Source organism: Gaeumannomyces tritici, assembly GCF_000145635.1.
Source record: "Gaeumannomyces tritici R3-111a-1 unplaced genomic scaffold supercont2.6, whole genome shotgun sequence".
NCBI classification, from domain to species: Eukaryota; Fungi; Ascomycota; class Sordariomycetes; order Magnaporthales; family Magnaporthaceae; genus Gaeumannomyces; species Gaeumannomyces tritici.
The window spans coordinates 196901-219912 of NW_008804550.1; the positions used below are offsets into that span (position 1 = coordinate 196901).

The 23012-nt window shown below is 59.5% G+C and overlaps 7 protein-coding genes across 7 annotated transcripts; 3 read left to right on the forward strand and 4 right to left on the reverse strand.

The window, feature by feature from the left end:
* Positions 1 to 25: 25 nt before the first annotated feature.
* Positions 26 to 1862, forward strand: GGTG_10429 (hypothetical protein). Its single transcript, XM_009228302.1, has 3 exons — positions 26 to 901; positions 973 to 1262; positions 1363 to 1862. Exons 1-3 carry the CDS (start codon positions 322 to 324, stop codon positions 1495 to 1497), a joined length of 1005 nt encoding a protein of 334 aa, XP_009226566.1. The 5' UTR covers positions 26 to 321; the 3' UTR covers positions 1498 to 1862.
* On the reverse strand, positions 1573 to 6565 carry GGTG_10430 (hypothetical protein). Its single transcript, XM_009228303.1, has 7 exons — positions 6208 to 6565; positions 5288 to 6129; positions 4934 to 5219; positions 3933 to 4860; positions 3555 to 3853; positions 2927 to 3449; positions 1573 to 2856 (listed from the first exon to the last, which is right to left on the reverse strand). The coding sequence occupies exons 1-7, from the start codon at positions 6334 to 6336 to the stop codon at positions 1958 to 1960; spliced, it is 3906 nt and encodes a 1301-aa protein (XP_009226567.1). The 5' UTR covers positions 6337 to 6565; the 3' UTR covers positions 1573 to 1957.
* On the reverse strand, positions 6502 to 9400 carry GGTG_10431 (hypothetical protein). The gene is made up of 4 exons (XM_009228304.1): positions 9049 to 9400; positions 8908 to 8985; positions 8195 to 8841; positions 6502 to 8114 (listed from the first exon to the last, which is right to left on the reverse strand). The coding sequence occupies exons 1-4, from the start codon at positions 9105 to 9107 to the stop codon at positions 6988 to 6990; spliced, it is 1911 nt and encodes a 636-aa protein (XP_009226568.1). The 5' UTR covers positions 9108 to 9400; the 3' UTR covers positions 6502 to 6987.
* Positions 9401 to 9595: 195 nt separating this feature from the next.
* Positions 9596 to 11210, forward strand: GGTG_10432 (hypothetical protein). The gene is made up of 5 exons (XM_009228305.1): positions 9596 to 9710; positions 9809 to 9875; positions 9956 to 10086; positions 10153 to 10489; positions 10578 to 11210. Exons 1-5 carry the CDS (start codon positions 9663 to 9665, stop codon positions 11066 to 11068), a joined length of 1074 nt encoding a protein of 357 aa, XP_009226569.1. The 5' UTR covers positions 9596 to 9662; the 3' UTR covers positions 11069 to 11210.
* On the reverse strand, positions 11076 to 13180 carry GGTG_10433 (hypothetical protein; the record flags this gene model as incomplete). Its single annotated transcript, XM_009228306.1, has 3 exons — positions 11076 to 11649; positions 11885 to 12905; positions 13166 to 13180. 2 exons carry the CDS (start codon positions 13178 to 13180, stop codon positions 11898 to 11900), a joined length of 1023 nt encoding a protein of 340 aa, XP_009226570.1. The 3' UTR covers positions 11076 to 11649; positions 11885 to 11897.
* Positions 13181 to 14180: 1000 nt separating this feature from the next.
* GGTG_10434 (hypothetical protein) lies at positions 14181 to 15498 on the reverse strand (the record flags this gene model as incomplete). Its single annotated transcript, XM_009228307.1, has 1 exon — positions 14181 to 15498. The coding sequence occupies exon 1, from the start codon at positions 15486 to 15488 to the stop codon at positions 14181 to 14183; it is 1308 nt and encodes a 435-aa protein (XP_009226571.1). The 5' UTR covers positions 15489 to 15498.
* Positions 15499 to 18730: 3232 nt separating this feature from the next.
* Positions 18731 to 22956, forward strand: GGTG_10435 (hypothetical protein; the record flags this gene model as incomplete). Its single annotated transcript, XM_009228308.1, has 2 exons — positions 18731 to 18978; positions 19125 to 22956. The coding sequence occupies exons 1-2, from the start codon at positions 18872 to 18874 to the stop codon at positions 22954 to 22956; spliced, it is 3939 nt and encodes a 1312-aa protein (XP_009226572.1). The 5' UTR covers positions 18731 to 18871.
* Positions 22957 to 23012: the final 56 nt, after the last annotated feature.

Here is a 23012-nt window from a genome sequence, read left to right on the forward strand (position 1 = left end):
TCCCACCCTTGGCCAGAGCGGGAATAAGCCAACTGCGTTACACTAACACCGGTCCGCGACCAGTAGTCTACGGGCTTCGGAGGGGGCGGGGTACGTGTCTTTGAACATTGCCACCAGGTTCCAGTACTGCTGGCACGACTTGTCGGATCTCTAATATTGGTCCACCTTCGCGAGCCATAGATAACAACAGGTGTGTACATCCACCCGCCCTCTCGTGGGACTTTAAGCAGCAGCTTACCTTGTTCGTGTGAAACTCCGCTTCCTTGGCTTGGTCGCGCCGTGTTCCTTTCCCTCTTCTCCATCTTCACATCGCTTCCCACCATGGCACGTAACCAAACCGCATTCGACTACGAGGCCTTCCTCACGCCCCCAAAACATGGGCTTGAGCTTTCCCAGTCGCCGGGCACCATCCTAGGCATGGACGACGCGCGCGCCTCCGTCATCGTCCCGCTGCTGGCCTACTGGGCCGTGTCCATTTTCTACGAGACGGCGCACTACATCGGCTGTTTCGACAAGTACCGCGTCTACCCGACGGGCGAGGAGAAGCGGCGCAACCTCGTCTCGCGCCGCGAGACGCTGCGCGTCGTGCTCATCATGCACGCCGTCCAGGTCGTGTTCGGGCTCGTCATGGCTAGCATCCTCGAGCCGGCCGACGGCGGGGCGGCGGCGGCGGCGGCGAGGCTCGCGTGGGGCCGGCCCGGCAGCGCCGAGTTCTTCGGGCTGGAGATCAAGAGGCGCCTCCCACGCGCGGCCTCCGCCCTGGGCTCGGAGGCGCTGTGGGCGGTCTCCCACGGCCTCGTGTGGGCTTGGCTGGGCCTCCGCCAGCTCGCGGCCTTCTTCGTGTTCGACACTTGGGCGTACTGGGTGCACTACTTTGAGCATGTGATCCCGTTCCTCTATCGTAGGTCGGCCCTGGAGCCCTGGGCGGCGCCCCGATTAGTAAGGCCTCTTGACTGATCTGCCTCCCTGCAGGTCGCATTCACTCGGTCCACCACTACAATTACATTCCCTACAGCTACGCCGCGTCCTACAACCACCCAATTGAGGGATTCTTTAACGACATTCTCGGCTCCTACCTGTCGAGTAGCTTCGTAGGCCTCAGCGACCGCGAGGCCATGGTGTTCTTTGCTACGGCGAGCGTCAAGGCCGTCGATGACCACGCTAGCTTGGAGCTGCCGTGGAACCCTATCAACCTTTGGGGCTGGATCTTTGGCAACGGCATGGTCCACCACAACATCCACCACCAAGTCTGGGGTCTCAAGGTAAGAAATGGCTGTCTTGTTATTCTGGGTTCTTCGGAGCATAAAAAACATGCGTGATACATGAGGCTGACACGCCTCGGTTGTGATGTCACTCTCACAGACCAACTATGGCCTCTACTTTACCTTCTGGGACAGGGTGAACAACACCATCTACAAAGGCAGCAGGCGGCTCTCTGAGGCAAAGGAGAAGCGGGCGGCACAACATTCGGAGGAGTCGGAAAAGAAGGAAAACTAGGTAATGACGATGAAATATGAAAAGGTGTCGTAGTGGCACGGGTTTAGACGGATGCGGGGCATTATCTATGTATGTCGGCCATGGAACACGAGGCTTCAAGTTGAATCTCGCATCCTCGATACTGTCATTCAGAAGCGCCGTTGATGGGCGCAGATACTCTTCTGCGAATGCTGAAGAGCATAAAACGCAGTTACTAGTGTTGACTAATTTTACGAATCACTCCCTTGCAAGCCTGTACGAAATTACAACCTAACCTCTCGCCAAAGATGCTGGATCTTACCGGAAGGCTGGGGAAAGGGACCTCGGCTAGCGGATGGGATAAAGTTTACACTAGGAACTATGAAAGTCACACGAGATGAAGCCCAGCTCAGAAACCCTGCCTATTCCTTATCGTAGCAGCAAAGTCCAGCAGGTTGCCTACTCAAACCAGCCACTGCTCAAAACCCGCCAACCGCCCAAATCAACCATCCACCTCGAAGCTCTCGGCCTCGCACAGCCTCTTATAAAGGCCGCCCAGGGCAACGAGCTCGTCGTGCCTGCCCTGCTCCGCCACCCTGCCGCCGCTAAAAACGTAGATGCGGTCGGCATCCTTGATGGTGCTCAGGCGGTGCGCGACGGCCACCGTGATTCTGCCGGGCCCCGAGGCGCGCGCCCCGCCGCCGCGGCCCAGGGCGCCCTGCACCGCCCTCTCCGAGGCCGTATCCAGCGCCGACGTGGCCTCGTCGAGGAGCAGCAGCCGCGGGTTCCGTATCAGCGCGCGCGCGATGGCGACGCGCTGCCGCTGCCCGCCCGATAGGTGCGACCCGTTGACGCCGCAGGGCGTGCCGGCGCCCTGCGGCAGCGACGCCACAAAGTCCCACGCGTTGGCCGCCCGGAGCGCGGCCTCGAGCCGAGCCTCGCCGTCCCCGGCTGCCGCCGCCGCCTCCTCCTCCTCAGGGGCCAGGCCCAGCATGACGTTGTCGCGTATGCTGCCCGGGTACAGCGTCGCCTCCTGCTGCACGAGCGCGGCGCCCGCTCGGTAGGCCTCGGGGTTGACGGCGGCCAGGTCCTGGCCGTCGACGCGGACGGTACCCGAGCCCGGGTCGTAGAAACGCTCCAGCAGCGCCACGGCCGTGCTCTTGCCGCACCCGGACGGCCCCACCAGGGCCACGAACTCGCCCGACGAGGCCGTAATGTCGGCGCCGCGGAGCACGCGCGCGTCCGGCCGGGCCGGGTAGCTGAAGGCCACGTCGTCGAGCTGGACGCAGTCCAGGCCGCGGGCCGGCACGACCGATTTGTTCTGGGGCGTCTCCTCCACCGTCCGCTTCAGTGACCTCACCCACAGGTAGTAGTCGGCTGCGGCCTTGCCTTGCGTGATGCCTGGTGTAAAGAATGGGCGTATAAGTAGGGAGCGAGCGTCTGTGTCTGTCACCGATGGGGCGAAACTTACTGCTCGTGTACGTGAACATGGTGCCGGCGTTTTGTCCGGCGTAAAAAATGCCCATAAAGGATACGAAAAATTGGTACAGCGATATCTCGTCGTCCCTTAGCAGCGTGCACCCCCACCAAAAACCCAAGGCGAGCACAAAGTACTCCACGGCCTGTGTGAAGGAGAACCACAGCATGGCGTGCAGCAGGGGCCGGACAGACGCCTTGGTCACGGCGTTGAGCTCGTCGGTGTACCTCTGCAAAACTACGCGTTCGATGGCGAGGCTGGACACGGTCCGGATAGCGAGGATGGACTCGGAGGCGATGGCCGCGCTGGCCGAAAAGCGTCTCTCGTTGTCCCCATCCATTTTGAGCTGCAGACGGATCCGCGCAAGCCCGGCAGCGAGCAAAGGGGAAAGCCCGGCGAACACCCCGACCATCCCGAGCTTCCACGACGTGGCTATCGAGAGGCAACTGCAGGCTAATATCGTCAATATGGTCAGGAGGATAAGAACGATGTTGATGCTCATGAGCTCTATCATGGCCTAGGGCGCGAGAGGTTTGTTTGGAATTAGCAATCGGAGGCACGGCCGGCGGATAATGCTTACAGGAGGTGGTGCAAAATATGAAGCCATCAAATATTCACTTACCTGAGCTGTCGAATCGATGCGGCTGGTCAGGGCGCCGACGTTGTTTTCTCGGAGATCAAAAAACGCGACGTCCTGCCTCAAGACGTTATTTAGGAGATTCCGCCGGAATTTGTGGTTCATCGCCTGAGCTGCTGAGTTGGCGATCCAGCCCGTCACAAAGTAGACGAGCATGGCTGCCAGGCCCATGACGAAGAACATGAGCGAATAGAAGTTTCCCTCGTCTGCCATCCGATCAGGCGGCATGCTGAAGACACCCATTATCTTCCCCATCAGAAGCGCTTGCCCAGGGAGTGCGGCGGCTGTGCACTTCCACGTCAGTCGAGCCGATCAGATGATGATGTGAGGGAGGCTGTTTGAAGAAGCCGAAGGAATACTCACATCCAATCAGGCATCCAATCAAGATGGCGATGAAGTACCATTTGAGCTCCGAACTCTCGCGGATGAGCTCCCAGACGCCTCCGAGGATGTTCCTGCGACTCGCCGTCCCAAAGTCGTATTGTGCTACGGCCGAGGTGCGTGCGGGTTGGGCATGTTGCTCCAAGTCCCGCTTCTCTCCCACCACGCCATGCCACACTTCTGCAGGCCCCTTCTCGGCAGCCGCCACCTCAGGCTCCACGGCGATGTCCTCCTGTATCCCCTGTATCTCCCCGTCTTCCGCCGTCAGCTTTTGGGCCCGCACCATGCGCGAATAGGCGCCGCCCGCAGCCATCAAGGCCTCGTGCGTGCCCTGCTCGACGATGGCGCCCTTCGATAGGACGACGATGTTGTCGGCGTTCCTGACGGTGGCCAGCTTGTGCGCGATCACTATGGTTGTCCTTTGTTTGGAAGCGTTCTCGAGGGCCTTTTGCACCACGCCTTCGGACCGCGGGTCGAGCGCGCTGGTGGCCTCGTCGAGGAGGAGGAGGCGCGGCTCCGAGACAATGCTGCGCGCGATTGCTATCCTTTGCTTCTGCCCCCCGGAGAGCTGACCCCCACGCTCCCCGATAAAAGTGTCGTAGCCGTCTGGGAGCTTCGTGGTGATGAAATCATGGGCGTACGCGAGCTCGGCGGCGCGCCTGATGCGCTCCCGCCGGTCGGCCAGGGGTGCACTCTCCCAGGGGGTACCGACAAGGCCGTGAGCTATGTTCTCGAAGACGGTTCCGTTGAAAAGAACGGGCTCCTGCTGCACCAGACGCACATGGGTTCGTAGCCAATTCGGGTTAAGGTTTTCGATGGGCGTTCCGTCCAACCTTATAACACCCGAATTGGGGTCGTACCATCTTTCGACAAGGCCAATTATGGTGCTCTTCCCGGAGCCGCTGGCGCCCTACATCATCATTTGTTAGGCCTGGGGGCGTCCAGCTTACGGTAGGGGCAACTGGCCGATTCTTTTCACTTACCACGAGGGCCGTCACCTTGCCGGCTGGGACACGCAGCGAGAACTTGTCCAGGACGGAGACCTCCGGCCGGGCTGGATAACTGAAGGTGATGTTCTCGATCTCGAGCTCGCCGCGGACGGATTCCTCCGCAGGCTTCAGGCCTTCCTCGCCAAACGGATCAATGTCGGACTTGCGGTCGATGAGGACGAAGAGCTGGGCAGCCGCCGTGGCAGCCTTCTGAAACGAAATCATGTACGGGGCAACAACAGTTACAGTCAAGCTGGCCGTCAGAACAGACATGATGACCCTTTGTTTCGTACGGGATGGTTGTCAGGAAACGCAGCTTCTCCTTCAGGGGGATGAAATAACACATACGTATAAACGGTGCCCACATCGTCAACCTCTCCGCGCGATATCATTTGAATACCTTGCCAATAGGCGAGCCCCATGGCAGAGTACACGATAAAATACTCGAGGCTAAAAAGGACTCCATAAAGGGGGCTCTTGCGCATGCCGATGGCCTTGGCCTTGTCGAGGTAGGCCACGAAGTGTGCCATGAGGCGGGGCCGCATGCCAAAGGCGTGGACGGTGCGGACGGTGACGAGGACGTTCTCGGCAAAGGAACCCGCCTGGGCGAAGACGTCGAGCTGCTTTATCTCGATCTTAGATTCGAGGGTGGCGCAGGTGCCGAGGAGGACGACCAGCGTCGGGGCGACCCCGATTAAAATTAGCGTTAGCTTCCACTGGGCGGCGAACGCGATGGCAAAAGCAGCAACGGCGGTCGCCGAGGCCTGGAAGCACACCATAAGCTTCTCCGCCACGCCCGACTGCACCAGGTTGCCGTTGGTGGTGGCGCGCACCGCCACGGACCCGGGCTCCCGGTCGAAGTAGGCGACGGGCTGGCGCAGGGCGGCGCGCAGGAAGTCGGCGCGCAGGCCGCGGACGGCGCGGTAGGCCGCGTGCGTCGAGGCGACGGTGTAGATGTAGACGCAGGCCCAGCGCGCGACGCCAACGTAGACGAGCTGCAGGCAAAGGCCCGACACTTGCGGGAGGAAGTCGCCGCGGCCCAGGCTGCCCGACACGAAGGCCAGGATCGCCCGGATCAGCTCGCCCATGACGAGGTTCACCAGCGCCAGGGCGACGCCCGAGCCAAACGCGGCCGCGACGGCGACGGCGTTGAGGGCCAGCTCGGCTCGGCTCAGGTAGGAGAAGACGCGCTGCGCGCGCTGTGTGTCAGCCTGGCGGCGGAAGTCTGGGATTGTGCGAGGAGCGGCTGTTTGCCCTCATTTACGTACCAGATACGCTCTCGTTGGCGACATGGTTGCTGGTTCCTGCCCGCAAGATGGCGTCGATGGGTCATTCCGGGGTTCTGGCTCTGGCCCTGGCTCGGCCGTCGTCGCCATCGTAGGTCGGGAGTCGCTCATCGCGGCCTGCTATCTGGGGCAAACGCAAGCGAATGAGTGCGATAAGTGCTTTTCTCTAGCTGCGAGGCTGTGATGCTGCTTCAGGTGGGTAATCCGACAAGGAGGAAATACATGGGCAATTGCTGATGAAGCTAGTGCTAGCAAGTCTGCAGGGCTACAGATACCTCGACCTAGAGGGTTTTTCTCCCGAAATTACCGGCATGGGAGTTTGCCAGAAGAGGACAGTAAGCTTGGAGGGTGCGTGAGCCTGGAAATTGCTCTTTGTTCCGCCAACAGGATTGCGTCTACTGCCAATAGCAAGGCGTCCGGAATCCGGGCTCTGGGCCCACTCCATGCTGACCGGAGTAGGTTACTTAGATAGTAGGTAGCTATACATATATGTTCCTATTGGCGCGGCCGCAGTACTCCGCAAGGTGCCAAGCTGAGACTACCTTAGCGAGCGCCCGACCTATGAGATGTAGCTACGAAGGCACTTGAGAGGCATTCGGTGGTCAGCCCAGGTACTTGATACCGTCTACCGTATCCACACCAACAGCTAGGAGATGAGACCGTAGCCTCGCGGTTTCTATTTCCAGACTTCTGCACCGATACACCCATTATTGTCACACCTTGGCTCCGCGCCCACTCCAAGCATTGTCATCAGATATTCATTCACTTTTCGGCAGACTCATCCTGCTTTTTCGCATTGGCAAGCGCCACGACGTCAACCCAGCCGGGCGGCGGGCGCTGCAGGTCCGCGCCGACCTCCTCGGCATCCAGCCCAAACCGCAGCAGGCTCTCCTCGGAGCACCACTCCCCCGTGCCCATCAGCCCGACGGGCACCTTCCCGGGCGTGTCCTCGCCCGCGACCTCGGCCTCCCCGTCGCCGGGCGCCGCGAAGCCGGCCGGGACGCTGATGCTGGGGACGCCGCACAGGTTCGCGAGCCAGACGTACTCCATCGACCGCATCGTCCTGTCGCCGTCGCTGACCCCGTACGCGAGCTCGCGCCCGCCGCCGCGGATCGGCCAGCCCGCGCACGCCGACGCCGGCGTCACCAGGACCATGCCCGGGTGCCGCCGCCAGAGCCAGGCGAGGTGCCGCATGAGCACGTGCCGCAGCCGCTGCGCGAGCTGGTAGTCCGACGCCGGCGTCGTGCGCCCGAGCGCCAGCAGGATCCGGTTCGCCGGCGACAGCCCCTTGGTGTCGCCGTCCCGCACCAGCGCCGCCGCGTCCGTCAGCAGCGTGAGCGCGTGCGCCGCCTGGCCCTCCTGCGTGAACGGGATCTCGACCGGCACGACGCGGTAGCCCTTGCGCTCCACCAGCCTGTCGACGAGGCTCGAGCACAGCTGCTGGACGACGGGGCTGGCCCGCGCGAACCACGCCTCGGGGACCCCGATGATCCTCGGGCGCGCCGCGTCGTCGGTTTCGAGGCTGCTCCGGCGCGGCGCGGTCGCGAGTCCGGGAAAGGAGAAGGGCGACGCGGGGTGCGGCCTGCTCATGGCGTCGTATAGGGCGATGAGGGATCGCATGTCGGCGGCCATGGGCCCGTTGACCGCGGCAGAGTTGCTGTGGTTTTGGCCCGGGAGAAAGGCCAGCCTGCCGTGGGTTGGCTTGAGCCCAAAGACGGAGTTGAAGGATGCGGGGATCCGGATGCTCCCACCCCCGTCGCTGCCCAGCGAGATGGGCAGGAGCCCCGCGGCGACGGCGTAGGCGGAGCCGGAAGAGCTTCCGCCCGGGTAGTACGACGGGTTATATGGGTTCCTCGGCGTTCCGTACGTGATGTTGTAGCCGGACGTGTCTGGAGCCCGCCGGTCAGCTTGCAAATGTCCGCGTGTGAAGAAGGCCAAGCGCGCACTACAGGCGGAGGGCACGACTCACCCATGCCGAATTCGTGCAAGGAGAGCTTGCCCAGAACGACTGCTCCCGCTCCCATCACCTGCCTCACACACCATGACGTCTTATCGCCGTCGTCGTCGCCCTCTTCCCGGGGCACGTGGAGGGCGGTATAGTCGTTTGGGGAGCCCAGTGTCGTCTTGTACCCTGCCATGTCGTATTCGTCCTTGACCGCCGTCGGGACTCCGTCGAGCGGGCCCAGCGACTTCTTTTCCTTGTACCTCTGCGTAGATGCGGCCGCCGCCGCAAGCACCGACTCGGCGTGGACCTCAAGCCATGCTACGGAGTGCTCGCCTGGTGGCGAGGCGTCGCGCCTGATGAGAGGCAGGATGGCTCGGGCTACATCGAGTGGTGTGAGCTCGCCTGAGAGATACAGTGTCCGGTAGAGTGCGACCGAGTTTTGTCCTCCCCCAGGCGGCGCCACATGGGAAGCAGACGGTTCATCGTCTTCGGGCTTCCGAGACGCGTGGTCCTTCTCTTGGATATCCCAGGCGACGGAGCCGTCTTCAAATGAATACACGGTAGGATCATAGCGGGGTTCGGTGAAGGCGATGTGGTCCCAGATTTGGCGCAAACACCCGAATCCGGCATTCTCCCACGCCTTTTTGCGGATAAAGCCAAACCGTTCCATGCTGTGATGCAAACATCAGCACTCTCCCCCAATGCGCCAAGACGTAATACGCCAGCGAGAGACATACAGAAAGGCTGCTGCCAGAAGCAGCCATCCATAGATTCGCGGATTCGGCCTTCTCGGCGGGCGAGGGGGACCTTCGGGCCTGGTCTGATTGTCAGCGTGGAACATCCTACTCGGTACATCGTATTGGCTCGACACATCTTACGCGCGCACGGGTTCCGGGTAGAGGAAGAGGCGGCGGCTGGGGCCCGGCGCAGCCATCATGGCTACCAATGAAGGGCGGATGCTGTCAGGCTGGGAGCTGTCAGGAGGCAAGAGGCAATATTGTGTGGCGGGGAGTCGGTTAGGGAGAAATCTGGATTTTCGATACTAATTCCCAGCTGCAAGGGAGATAAAACCGGTTTCCTCCAGCCGTTTGGTTTTTGTTTGCATGTTTCTTTTGGCTGCTGTGTTTATTGGATGCTGGTACTTGGCGCGGCTTACGCGGACCGAAGGACCTATCTGTGTAACACGGAGTCACGTGGGCTAGCCTGCAGTCAGCCCATCACAGGAGACCCAATCCGCCCGAGCGAAATTCCTTGCGGCGTAACCCTCCCCCTGTTGTTGTTTAGCGCTTTGTACGCGTGGCAGTCGGTCTGGGACCGGTGCCGGATCCCGGATCCCGGACCCCGGGCTCCGGTGCCCCCATGATCTCGGATGTCATGCGACTTGGAGACGAGCATAACAGCCCAAGCTTTTTCCCTGACTTTTTTTCTACTAGTCTTACTGGGTTTAGTGTCCTAGCAATTCCGATTCCGAGCAATCAAGAGGCACAGAAACATGTTAACCTCATCACGGTCGTCCGATATGGAACACCTTCGAGGCAGAGTACGCATGTTCCGTATCAGAAAAGCACCAATACCTTTTTGAACCTCATGTAAAATCCATTATGAATCCGTTCCGCTGAGCACACTGTGGATAAACAGCTAGTCTTCGTTGCCGGCGGCTCGACCGGACTTGGCAAGGCCATCGCCATAAGCTTGGCCGCCAGAGGTTAGCATACGGGAGTTCCCAATGCCACTGCAGAATAAAGGAGCCTTGTACGCTAATATTAATCTTGCCTCACTTTTCAGGAGCTGATGTCACCGTCTTCGCTCGGAGGCAGGAAGTGCTCGACGAGGCACGCGTCGAGATCGACAAGGCCACCATATTTCGCGACCAAGAGATCCGTACCGTGTCGCTGGACCTGTCAGATGCCTCGCAGGCGAGTCTCCCCGCCACATCAACTCTTCTCGTGTGGTGGTTTCTCTTCTGACAAACAACGCTGTAGTGCGAACGTGTCTTCGAGGCCCAGCCGCGGCTCCCCGACGATCTGTTCTGCGTCGCCGGCGGTTGCGTCCCCGAGCTGGGCTTCTTCGCCGACGTTCCCGCCACGGCTCTCGACAGCTGCATGAGAAAGAACTACTTCACCAGCGCGTACCCGGCCCACGCGCTGCTCCGGCTCTGGACGCGCGACGACCGCCGTCGGAACGCCCCTTCTTCTTCTTCTTCTCCTCCGGCCGCGGCGCAAGGGCAAGAGCCGAAGCCGAAGCCCAAGTTGCGGCGGCTCGCTTTCGTCAGCAGCGCTGCCGCCCTTGCCAATGTTCCTGGCTACATAGCATACACGCGTGAGCAGCATTCATCCTCTCTTCATGTCACTTTTCTCCATCTGCGTTTTTATACTCCCCGCCCGCTAAAAACCCTCCTCTATCGCAGCCGCGAAATGCGCGCAGCGCGCTCTGGCCGACACGCTACGGCAGGAGGCCGCTATTTACTCGAACGCGGCCTCCCGATACACGATACACTGCGCCTTCCCGGCCACGGTGCTCACGGACACCTTCTTCGAGGAGCAGAAGAACAAGCCGGCCGTCACGAAGCGGATGGAGTCGACCGACGGCGCCGAGGAAGAGCTGCGCGCCAAGTACCCGTCGGCCCATGACGTGGCCGAGGCCATTGTGCGCGCGACCGCGGATCGCCCGGGGGGCGGCGACTTCTGCGTCTGCACCGACTTCATCACCTCGGTCCTGTGGAGCGGCATGACGGGCCCCAGCCCCAAGAGGGGCTGGGGCATCTTGGACTCCCTCCTGGGCTTCATCTCGGTCCTTTTCGTCTGGCCCATCTTGAGGTTGTCGTGGGACTCTACATGTGCCGAGGCCGGTAGGTCTAGAGATAAAGAGGAGGGTTCGAGTGGGAATTCCAGAGTTTAGATAGGTAATCTTATCCAAGCTGTTTATGTTGCGTGCTGAGCACCAGAAGGATCCCCATGCAGGAATCTCACAACTTCGGGTCAATTAGCTGCCTCGGTCCTATCGCGGGTCATCACATGGCTCCTTCCGCCTGAGAAGTGCACCCAGATGAGGCAGTGGACTGCGGACAAATAATCATCCTTGACAGTCTGTGACTGGAATATTGTCAGGTTTTGCCCCCTTATTTTGCATGTACCCGGGCATCTCCCTCTCATCGCTGGCTCATACTTGGTGTATCCGCAGACGGGGGCGCCCAATTGTACCACTCGGCATCGGCTGTTAGCAAATGGGCGATGTTTTTGTGCCGTGTCCTCATGTCGTGTCTGCTCTTTTCGAGGGAGTCCGGCAGTTGGGGCGCGTTCGTCGGCCCCGGGCCCGCATGCTGCTGCCCACCTGTGCCGGCTGTCGGGGTCGCGCCCGCTTATCTATCCCGGGGCCGATCAGCCGGCCCCTGGAGCCATGTCGACGCGCTGCTAAGAGCAGGATTGTGCGCTTGTCGACGCGGACCGGGACGACGCGCGATTTCGGAGGATGCGGCAAGTCTGAGAAAGCAGTTAAATAGACTAGACTACCTCTAACCTAGCAAAAAAAGGAAGAACGCCTGAAACTCCGGTCCGCCCACCCGAGGTACCTACCTAGGTAAGTTCCATGATACCCAACTCCAGCGCTTGCTAGATGCTAAAAAAAAAAAATGAATGAAACCAAACAAACACTGACAAAACAAGGGAGGGTAGGATATGATAGGGAAAGACTCAAGGGGAAAGCTCCCTAACCCACCTGCATGCCAGCCTTAGTAAGCCTCGTCAAAGTTGCCGGCGGCAGTGTCAACGGTGACCTCGGCAGAGGCGCTGGCGGAGGCGCCTACAAGGGCGGGGGCACCACCAGCGCCGGCGGCGGCCTTCTGCTGGGCCTGCTTGAGCTTTTCCTCGGCTTGCAGGACGAGGTCAATGTTGCGGTTCTGGGAGGCGATGGCCTGCTCGAGGTCGCGGCGGTAGAGGGTGGCGGCGATGGCGTTCTGCTGCTGGACGGCGGCGAGCTGCTGCTTGCGGGCGTTCTGGTACGCCAGCACCATGGGGTCCTGCGACTTCTGCTGGTTCTCGGGCGGCGCGGCCGGGTAGTTGTTGTAGATCTGCACGTTGGACGACCCGCCCGCCGCGCTGACGTTGTTCTTGTTGTCGTTGTTGGTCGTCTGCCCCGCGTTGTTGCCCCCCGACACGTTGGCGTCGGCCGCCGCGTGCCCGCCGCCCGCGTTGTTCCGGCTGCTGTTGTCGCTTTGCTGCTGCTGCTGCGTCTTTTGGGACGAGTTCTGCTTGTTGCCGCCCTTATTCTTCTTGTCGTCCTTCTTCTTGTCGTCCTTCTTCTTGCTGTCGCGGCGGCCGACACGGCCCTTGGCCTTCATCTTGGTCTTCATGGCGTCCTGCTTCTGCTTCATCTTCTGCTTCTGGCTGTTGTTCTGGGTCTGGCCCGAGTTGTTGCCGCCCGAGACGTCGTTGGTGATCATGTTGTCGCCCGTCTGCACCTGGTTCTGGCTGTGGTTATCGCTCTGCTGGTTGGTGGTCGTGGTCGTGGTCGTGGTCTGCGAGGCGCCGCCGCCGCCGCCGAATAGGCCGCTTAGGAACAGCGGGGCGAAGGCGGGCGACCGCTTCTCGACGTCGGTGACCTGCCTGGCCTCCAGCTCGGACGGCGTGATCGGGGTCATGGGCGACGCGGCCTCCCGCGGGGTGGGGAAGCCCATGACGGCCGAGGCCAGGGCGATGGTGAGGAGCGAGGTCTGGGTGGTCCGCATCTCGAAGGTCTGCTGGTCGAGGTGTTCAGTGGAGAGAAAGCGTCAGCGCACGAAAAACTGTCAATGCTCGACGAGAAGAAAGCGGGTCAGGGTCGGGAGCTGTCCTTGTCAAAGGGCTGCTGTTTTGTTTGGGAGGTGAGCCAAGTGAAGCTGTCGTGGAGTGCCAAGGGCCGATGAGTGGTGGAGTGGGGGCTGCTTTGCTGTGGTAAATGTCGTGGATGTCGGATGTGCGTGTGTGCGGATGGAGATTCGGATAAAGTTGGATATGCAACTGCCTTGTCGGCCATTATATCGTCATTTTTGACAACGGCAACCCGTCGACGATGTCGCTTCATCTGTAGACGCTGACTGAAGTCGGGGGCCATACACAGTCAGGGGAAATCCAAGGGCCCGGGATACCCCAGGGGCGGTGTCTGACTGCATATATTGCCAATAATCCATCGCCATGGGAATTGCCGATCCAATGGTCGTAGCATCCATGGCGCGCATGCAGTGGGCTTCCAATCTAGCAGAAAGGTGACGCAGAAGCAATTGGTGGTGGGAAGAATAGTAAGGGCCGTCCCTGGGCGCAGTGAGGATGGAATAATAGACGAGGTTCAGCGCATGCTCGCCGAAAGTGACAACCAATACTGTTGTACTAGGATTAGTTGGTGGATAATAGATTGCCTTGATAATAAGTGCAGCTAGTGTGGGTGGGCTTCTTTGGTAATGGTAATTACTTACGAGCGGCGGTCCTGAATCGACGGCGACTGCCAATATTGACGGCGGCTGCGTAATGGCTGTCGGCTGCGCCACGTCTGGGGGTGAAGGCGGGCGGGCTGTGATCTATGGAATCGATCGATCTTGCACGGCGCAATCGGCCCTGTGCCGCGCCAGCCACTGGAATCAATTGTTGGAGGTCAATGCCAATGCCAATCAAATTCCTCCACGGCAGCCGCATCTGAGGAACGATCTCGACGTGCGCCGGCTGTGGCGCCAAGGACGCTGTGGCTGGCTCGGGGTGTATAACGTGTCTGGCACAAGCCGCGGCATGTTGCCCGAACGGGGTGCAAGCGCCGTTGGCTTCACTGGACGCTCCCTTCCTTCAACAGCCAAACGGGTTAGCCGGATGCACAGCTAAAAATACATTGAAAGGCCTCCTCAAGCACATTTCATGGTTCCGACGCAAGTGAAGCTCTGAACTGGGTGGACTGCCGCGATTACCCCTCGAGAAAACCCGAGCAGTTGTGCAAGATTCGAAGCACTATCAACGCCAGTCTAAATAGACCTCTTTCTCGCCATTTCCGGCTACGAACTGCTTCCCACCTCGACCGTGTACGTCTCGCCCTCGTGCGCGACCAGCCGGACCGTGACGCCGAAGCCTTCATACGTGAACTCGCTCGCACCACCGGCCAGCGACAGGGTGGCGTCGTTGAGCTCGTGACCGCCGCAGCCGCCGGAGCCTGGGTTCGCGTCCAGCACGCGCGCGGGGCCCTCGCCCGTCGCGACGGTGGTGTCGACCGTGTACAACAGCACGCCCGGCGCGCACGTCTCGGCGTCGAGCCCCTCTGCGCCGCGCGCCTCGGCCACCAGCGCCACTGTGCCGTTGGCCACCACCACTACCACGGCCCGCGTGCCGCTGGTGCCGTCGCCGCTGCCGAGCGAGGTCAGGACGTGGGTTGTTGCTGTTGCTGAAGGAACGTCTGAGGACAGGGCGACGCAGTCGATCGCCGCGTCGGGCAGCCAGCCGAGCCGCCACTTGTCCCAGGCAAAGTAGTCCGGGGCGGGCCCGGAGATGTAGCCCATGAGGCTCCAGCCGCCGACGAAGCGGTGCTGGTCGGGCGCGCCGCTGGCCGTGTCGTAGGCGTAGTAGTCGGGCAGGCACAGCGCGTGGCCCGTCTCGTGGTTGACGACCTTGAAGCCCCACTTTGTGTACGAGTCGAGCCCGTACGTAACGGCCTTGTGGGCCACCGGCGGCTCGTCGGGCGCTCCGCCGGGGGCACCCACGTCGCCCATGTACGTGGGCGAGAAGGAGATGGCGGTGGCGTTGCGCGTGGCGACGATATAGAGCACGTCCGCGCCCCGGGGCACGGGCTGGCCGGCGGCGGCGGCGTAGGCGGCCAGGGCGTCGTCGATGTAGGCGCGGTGGGCCTCGCTGGACAGGCCGCGCTCGTAGCCGTACGAGGTGGATGGGCTCGGCATGCGGTAAAAGGCGGACGCGTCGGCGTCGACCTCGAGCTGGACGGCGCCGGCCGAGGAGCGGGCGTACCAGTCAGCGGCGCCGGGGACAAAGTAGTCGCGCAGCTCGGCGGGCGAGGCCTCGGTCGCGCCGGCGTCGGGGAAGTCGACGAAAATCATAAAGGCGCGCAGCGGGCCTGTGCTGGACGCGCATTGCCCGTAGGCGGTGCCGAAGCCCGCGCCCAGGTAAACGTCGGGCGGGGCCGGGAGCTTGCACGCCGACTTGTCGGCGGCGGCCTGCAGGAGAGGGGGCCGAGTGGCGGCCGCCAGGGTCCTCTGCGGGCCCCAGCCGAAAGCCGCAGCCGCAGCGACGGGCGGCCACCAGGCAGAGGGCCGCATATGGGACAGCAGCAGCGCCGCCGCGATACTGGTCCGCATGATTGTGAAAACTTGGAAGGCCAGAGCAGAGGAGGTGAAAGGAGGACCCTTATGCAAAGACAAGCAGGCCAAAGGAGAAACATTGCGATTTAATAAGCACTTCGAGCCTATTAAAATGAGAATCCATGCAGGTCCAAACGTTACATCACAGCTGCCCATTATCTCGAGCTCTCCTTTCGGAACGTCGCAACGATGCGAGTTCCCATTCACACCGCAACCTGCCCCTTTTGTCAAGGAAGAATGATTAGCTGTATGTGTAAAAGGTGGCCCGTGTGCATGTCGCGCCGTCCCGGCAGACTTCTGCCGCCCACTGTGAGCTCGGGAGGGCACCCTTGGAATCGAACCATGTTAACCGCCAACTTGAACGATCAGCCTTCAAGCCCTCTCGGCCAAAGAGTGCTCCCCATTCGCTCGTACGGTGTGCGCCCCTCTTGGAAGAAATGAGCTGCTCTTCCCATCTCGCACCGTCCAAAGGCGGCCAGCAAATGAGGGCCACGTCATTCTAATGGGCTGCGCTCGATGGGACAAACAAAAGTGTGCGAGGTAAAGCACTTGGCGATACCGGATTAGGAAAGTGGCATGTCGATTTCTGGCTACCACGGGTGTAGAATGCTCGTGTGCGACTCACGTGCCCTAGGCCCCAACTCATACAAAAAGTCTAGCATGAACAGGCAGAACGCGTGCATGCAACCACCGCTCAGGGACCAGCACACACCAATCGTAACAAGGAGGAGCTGATTTATACCGCCGGGATACTTGTCTTTGGCACATACGACCATACCCACTGGAATATACGGGATCCCGTCCGCTCTCCCCTAGTCAAACCAGTGAGGGCAGGATTGAAATCAACGGTGAAAATGGGATTCGGCGCCCTTAACCTCAGGCCACAACATTAGCGCCCTGTTATGGCACGGCGCTGTGGCTCAACGCCATGACCATTATAGCCCTCCAACTCAGAACAAGTGCCAGCTTGTTCTTGTTGTCCTTTTGGTCTAGGAGGGGAGGGCTTCCCTTTGCCGAACCGTGACACTTGCGCGCAAATGGGCCGGACATCACCGTCGCTGCAAGATTAGGTTACGACGGCTTTGCGAATGTGTCGGCGCGCAGTGTTCAAATGCAGAAAATAACCCCAGATTTGGTTGCTGGGGCAAAGCGCGATAGCAGCCAGGCAATCGCTAAGCGATTATGCGGGGTGCCATGCTGCTAGCTAGCGCGTGGGCGTATGTAGCAAACTAACCGCGAGCGTAAGCGGCGCAACGATGCGCTACTCCAAACCTGAAGCCACGGTGTCCTTGGCATCTAGCCTACATTTAAGGAACTCGCGACAGAAACAGAGAAAACGGCGCAGCAGCTCCGGCGCATGTTGTGGCGTGGCGCCTGAGGAGTCGCTGAGCCACTGTGGCGACCGGTTGGAGTGCACTGGTGGAAAAAACGCCTCACGTGGGAATGGGTGCAACGCACCCAATCCCTCCTTTGTATTCTTCACCTTTAAACAGTCATATCAAACTGGTGCTGACTGCAGCTCTGTCTCGACGCGATCTCTAACAGAGGGCAAGCAACCGTTTTGTTTTTTGTTTTCCTATTCAGTGCTGCCAGATACCTGCTAAATACAACATGGCCCCGCACGCTTTCTCTAGACCGCTGAGCAACCTGAACCTCTGAGATCTCCCAGTGAGAACCCCTTCCTGTGCACAGCACGTTACAGGTCGGTCTGTGAATCACATGGCATGTGGTCCCCACTGCCGTAATCTTTCTTGTCTGCGGTCGATGCAATTGCATCTGTGCCACCGCAGGCGGTGATACAAGTCGCAATCAGAAACTTCCACAACGATGTGAGCCGTGAGGTGGGTGTGGAAGAACTGGAACACCCAACAACGTGGACCCCCACAACGAAGCAGGTCACCCAGTTACGCGAGGCGGTGGCCCGATCCAGCGAGGTAAAAGGGATTTCAGAAAAGGATGCAATCCAAAAGGCCATCGTGTGGCTGGCCAGAGGGTGGGGGTGGAACGATACGATCGACCGCATCCAAAAACCGGACCAACCCCCAGCGGACCAAGCGGCCCCGAACGCCGAATCAGAAAGCCTGTACGTCTCATTGGATGCGATCAGAAACGGCATAACCTGGGAACACCTTGGACGATCACCGCAATCCCTCCCCCAAGGGATAGATTTTACCACGTACCTCCGAGCCATTACGGGCACCACACCAACCCCCACACAGGAACCAAATGACCTGTAAAGTCGTATTCGGCAACGTGGGCAGGGGACTAGCAGCCCTGGACGGTTTATTGGAATTCGCGAGGGAAAAAGGTGCAATCGTGGTCTGCGTCAACGAGCCCGCCCTCCTCAACAACAAACCACGCCGACACCCGGGCTGGGTGTGCGTAGCTAAGGAAGGGCCAAAGTGCAGGGCTGCAATATACGTGGGAAAAGATATAGCAGATTGGACGGTGGAAAGAAAACCACAATACCATTCAGCGTCGATATGCATCGGAGGTGTGAGGGCGTGGCGTGCCCTGTCGTGCGCGCAGCCCTGTCTCGCCGCGATAGGGTACTTAGGACCCCTAGCAATCCAGACTGGCAGTCTGGATTGTCCTGGCTTTTGGTGCGGGTGGGAGGGGTCCTACTGTTGCCAAGCCGCCTTGACAGCAAGCATCCCTCGAGGCGAATCAGTCTGCCTAGACGTCCAACCGTAGGACAAGTGGCTGAACGTGTGGACGTGGCCGAGTATCTTTGCAGGCGCTACCTAAACGCCTTATTTTTTTTGAGCCAATGGGGATTGGTAGCTTCCTCCCGCTGGTGGTGGCTGCTCTCGACCCAAGTGCATTTCATTTTCGTGGCTGCCGTCCCATCGCTCTTGGCACTTTCCTTGCCCGTCTGCAACCTCCGACCTAGCCCAAGCTGTTTCCTACACCTTTTGGGCTTCCAACCAGCCTGGGAACAGGCAGCTCTATCGACAAAATCTCTTGCGTAGGTGGTCTGCTGCGAGCTGTTCGACATAGAAATAAAAGTTTTGCTGGCACGATCTGGTCAAAGTAGACCAGCATCTCTCGAATGCGCCCCGCGTTGGGGACTTTGAACTCAGCCACGTCCAGGCATCTGGGCATGCAGATTTCGGCGACCCATGGAAACCAATGGATGTAATGCGGTGTAGCACAGCCGCACTGCACCCAATCCCTGGATTGTCGATTCCCGCTTGCTGCTAAAACCATTTGCTCAGCTTTCACAAACCTATCCCCAACTTTACTGCAAAGTTCTCTCGTCGCCTTTAACGCATTTTGCCGCAAATTTCGCTCTTGGAATCCCCGCTGCTAGATCAACAGCCCCTCAACCAACGCTCTCCTCCCAAGAGCAAGCACATTTTGGGAGGGCAGGCTGGGCGATGGCGTTTCCGGCCCCCGCCTCAAATCCTTTCCTCCCTTCCATGTTAGGCCCCATCAACGTCCACGGCCTCACGCTTTTACACCAAGCTCCGGATCCAAAGATCGAGTATGTATTCCTTCGCACTCTAGCCAGAGCATAATTGAGACGGTCCCGATTTTCATTTTGCCCACAAATATCCTTCCCTGTTCCCTTTTCCTGTTCCTTATTCCATTTCGAATGTTAAATGGCTGATTCCCCCTTTTATTCTATAGTATTGTCTTCGTCCATGGATTCACTGGCGACCCCAAGAACACATGGACCTGGAGGAGAGCCAAACATGGCTCAGCCGACCAGAAGAGAAAGCGCGACCCAGGGGAAGAGTCATCCATGGCCCGACGCTTTAAGATGCTCAAGCTTCCCCTTCGTCAGAGCCAGCAAGATACATCGCCAGGTGCTACCTCCTCGACCTCTTGCCCCGAACGAGCCTCCACAGCGCACACAGCGACCAGCAGTATCACTGAGCCAGGATGGGCAGAGGAAGTGTACTGGCCAGCAGAGCTTGCACCCCGGACCATCCCCGACTCTCGAATATTCACCTACGGCTACGACACCAAAATCCGCCACTTATCCCAGGGCCCGATCAGTCAGAAAACAGTCTACGACCATGCATCAGACCTACTGCATCGCATTGAACAGCACCGTCGCGGTACTGGAGAGGCATCTCGCCCGCTTCTCTTCGTGGCCCACAGTCTTGGCGGAATCATTGTCAAGGAGGCCCTGCTTAAATCCCATCGATCCTCAACAGGGCAACCCCACCTACATAACATCGTTCAAGCAACTACTGGCCTCATATTCTTCGGAACACCCCACAGAGGTGCAGATCCAAGATCCTTGCTTCGCCAAGTAGTGAAGGCATCGGGTCAGTTCGTTGGCTTTAAATCCAATCAACAAATTGTGGATGTCCTTATGCCCAATTCACAGCCGCTCCTGAACCTGAGCAACGAGTTTGGCAACCTTGTCAACGAGAAAAGATGGACGGTGTACTCATTCCAGGAAGAGTATGGTGTTGGGCTGCTGCTGGGAACCAAGGTCGTAGAAGACCACTCGTCCTGTCTCAGCGTCCCTACCGAGACCAAGCAGCATATTGGGAGCAACCACATGGATATGTGCCGCTTTTCCGGGCTTCAGGATCCCGAATACCTTACGGTAGCCGCGGCCATGACATTCATTGTCAGTGCAACCGGAGCTTTCCCGCACGCGATGTCCAACGCATGCCATGTTCAGATTCCGGGCTTTGCGCAGTCCTATGACGCATCAATATCCGGCGAGGACTTCCTGTCAGGAGCTCCCAGGGCCGGCGAGCAGAACCAAGGTGGACTTTTGCCGCCCCAGTCTCGCGATTACAGGGGTGATACTTCCCACACTAGGGTTCTCCCAGTCGACAACCAACATCAGGACGACTCCTTATGGCTAGATCCCTGCAGTGGCATGTACGAGGGCTCAGCCGGAGGGGGCATCGATACCGCCACCAAAGAATCACTAGTCGAGCGGCTCTTCTTCACTAAAATCGATGACCGCCTGACAAATCTGACCCCAGCCCAAGGAAAAACGTGTCGCTGGTTCCTCGCCAAGCCGGAATATCAAACCTGGCGTAACCTGGCCAATCCCTCGGACGATAGCGGCTTCCTCTGGATTAAAGGAAACCCTGGCACTGGCAAGTCCACCCTTATGAAGCTTCTTTTTGAGGAGGCTAGGAAGGAAGCGAAAACGGACACCCTGCGTATCACGCTTTCATTCTTCTTCCTTGCACGCGGGGTTATCGAGGAAAAGTCCACTGCTGGCTTATACCGATCGCTTCTCCATCAACTTCTCGAAAAGGCCGTGGACCTGAAAGGAAGTTTCGAGTGGATGACAACCGCTGGAGCAAGAGGCATCTTAGAGAACGGATGGAGCGAGGCCGCCCTGAAGCAGACGCTGAAGGAGTCTGTCTCGAAACTCGGGGGTCGGTTTTTAACGATATTCGTCGATGCGCTGGACGAGTGCGACCAGGCCCAGGTGACTGACATGGTTTGCTTCTTCGAGGAGCTGTGCGGGTACGCCATCGAGATAGCAGCCAGCCTCCGCATCTGCTTCTCCAGCCGGCACTATCCCGTCCCCGCTATTCACCAATGCGCTGAGCTCATTTTGGAGGCCGAAGGCGGACACACAGACGACATCGAGCAATTTATCAAATCCAGATTGAGGTTGGGCAAACTAGGCAAGACCGCCAGGGCAGCGCCACTCCGAGCCGAAATTCGAGACAAATCATCGGGCATCTTCCTCTGGGTCGTCCTGGTTGTCGACATCCTTAACCAGGAATATGCCAACGGCGCCGCCATCAACAATCTCCGCAAGCGTCTCCAAGAAATACCACCTGGGCTCCACGAGCTGTTCGAAATGATTCTTGCGCGGGATGGCAAAAATCTCGACCAGCTGCACCTTTGTCTCCAATGGGTCCTTTTCGCTGCCCGTCCCTTAAAGCCACCTGAGCTGTACTTTGCCATCCAGTTTGGTCTCGACAGAGACAGCACTGGTCACTGGGACCGCGAGGACATCGAAGGGGACCAAATTAAGGAGTTCGTCAGGTCGTCATCCAAAGGCTTGGCCGAGGTCACACGCACCAAGTCCTCCAGCGTCCAGTTCATTCACGAATCTGTCCGGGACTTTTTGCTGGGCCGATACGGAGAGCAGTGGTCCGGGCATTCAGGGAACTTTGAAGGGCACAGCCACGAAGTACTTAAGGACTGCTGTTTGTCCCAATTGAACGCCCCGATCTCCCACATAGTCGATGTCCCAGATACCCCGCCTCAGGACGCGGAAGCAGCAAAGTCGACCAGGGAGGCCTTGCAGCACAACTTCCCGTTCCTCGAGTACGCAGTTCTCAACACCCTCCACCATGCCAACAGCGCTCAGCAGCACGGCAAAGATCAGGAAACGTACATAAAAGACTTCCCACTGCCACGCTGGGTTGTCCTCAACAACGTTCTCGAAAGGCACACTGTTCGGCGGTACACCGCATCTGTCAGCCTTTGCTACCTCCTTGCTGAAAGGAATCTGCCACACCTGGTCTACTCCTATCCTGATCCGACAGTCTTCTTTACGGTTGAACAAGAACGCTACGGCCCGCCAATATTTGCTGCATTGGCTATGGAAAATGACGATACAATCCAGGCCATTTTGCAAAGCTTCCAAATGCAGATCCAGCACCCACATCCATCACCTAACGACCTTGTAGCACTATATAACCAGAACAAAGGTGAAAAGTTTTCCTTTGGTCGTGGTTTTACCTTTTCACGAAAACGAGGCATCCTGTCATACTTGGACAGTAAAAGCGAAGCAATAATTTTGGCTTATATTCTTTTGGGCCAGGTCGACATGGATTTGAAAGATGGGAGCGGGCGGATGCCGCTGTCAAGGGCAGCGGAGGGCGGTCACGAGGCCGTGGTCAAGCTGCTGCTCGGCACAGGCAAGGTCGACATCGACAACAAGGACGGGTACGGGCGGACGCCGCTGTCGTATGCCGCGGAAAAAGGGCACGATACCGTGGTCAAGCTGCTGCTTGGCACAAGCAAGGTCGGCGTCGACAGCAAGGGCAATACTTACGGGGAAACGCCGCTGTCATGGGCCGCGGAGAAGGGGCACGAGGCCGTGGTTAAGCTGCTGCTTGGCACAGGCAAAGTCGACGTCGATAGCAGGGACAACCACGGGCAGACGCCGCTGTCAAGGGCCGCGGGGGGCGGGCACGAGGCCGTGGTTAAGCTGCTGCTTGGCACAGGCAAAGTCGACGTCGATAGCAGGGACGGGTACGGGCAGACGCCGCTGTTAAGGGCCGCGGGGGGCGGGCACGAGGCCGTGGTTAAGCTGCTGCTCGGCACAAGCAAGGTCGACGTCGACAGCAAGGACAACCACGGGCAGACGCCGCTGTCAAGGGCCGCGGGGGGCGGGCACGAGGCCGTGGTTAAGCTGCTGCTCGGCACAGGCAAGGTCGACGTCGACAGCAGGGACAACCACGGGCAGACGCCGCTGTCAAGGGCCGCGTGGGGGCGGGCACGAGGCCGTGGTTAAGCTGCTGCTCGGCACAGGGCAAGGTCGACGTTCGATAGCAGGGAACGGGGTACGGG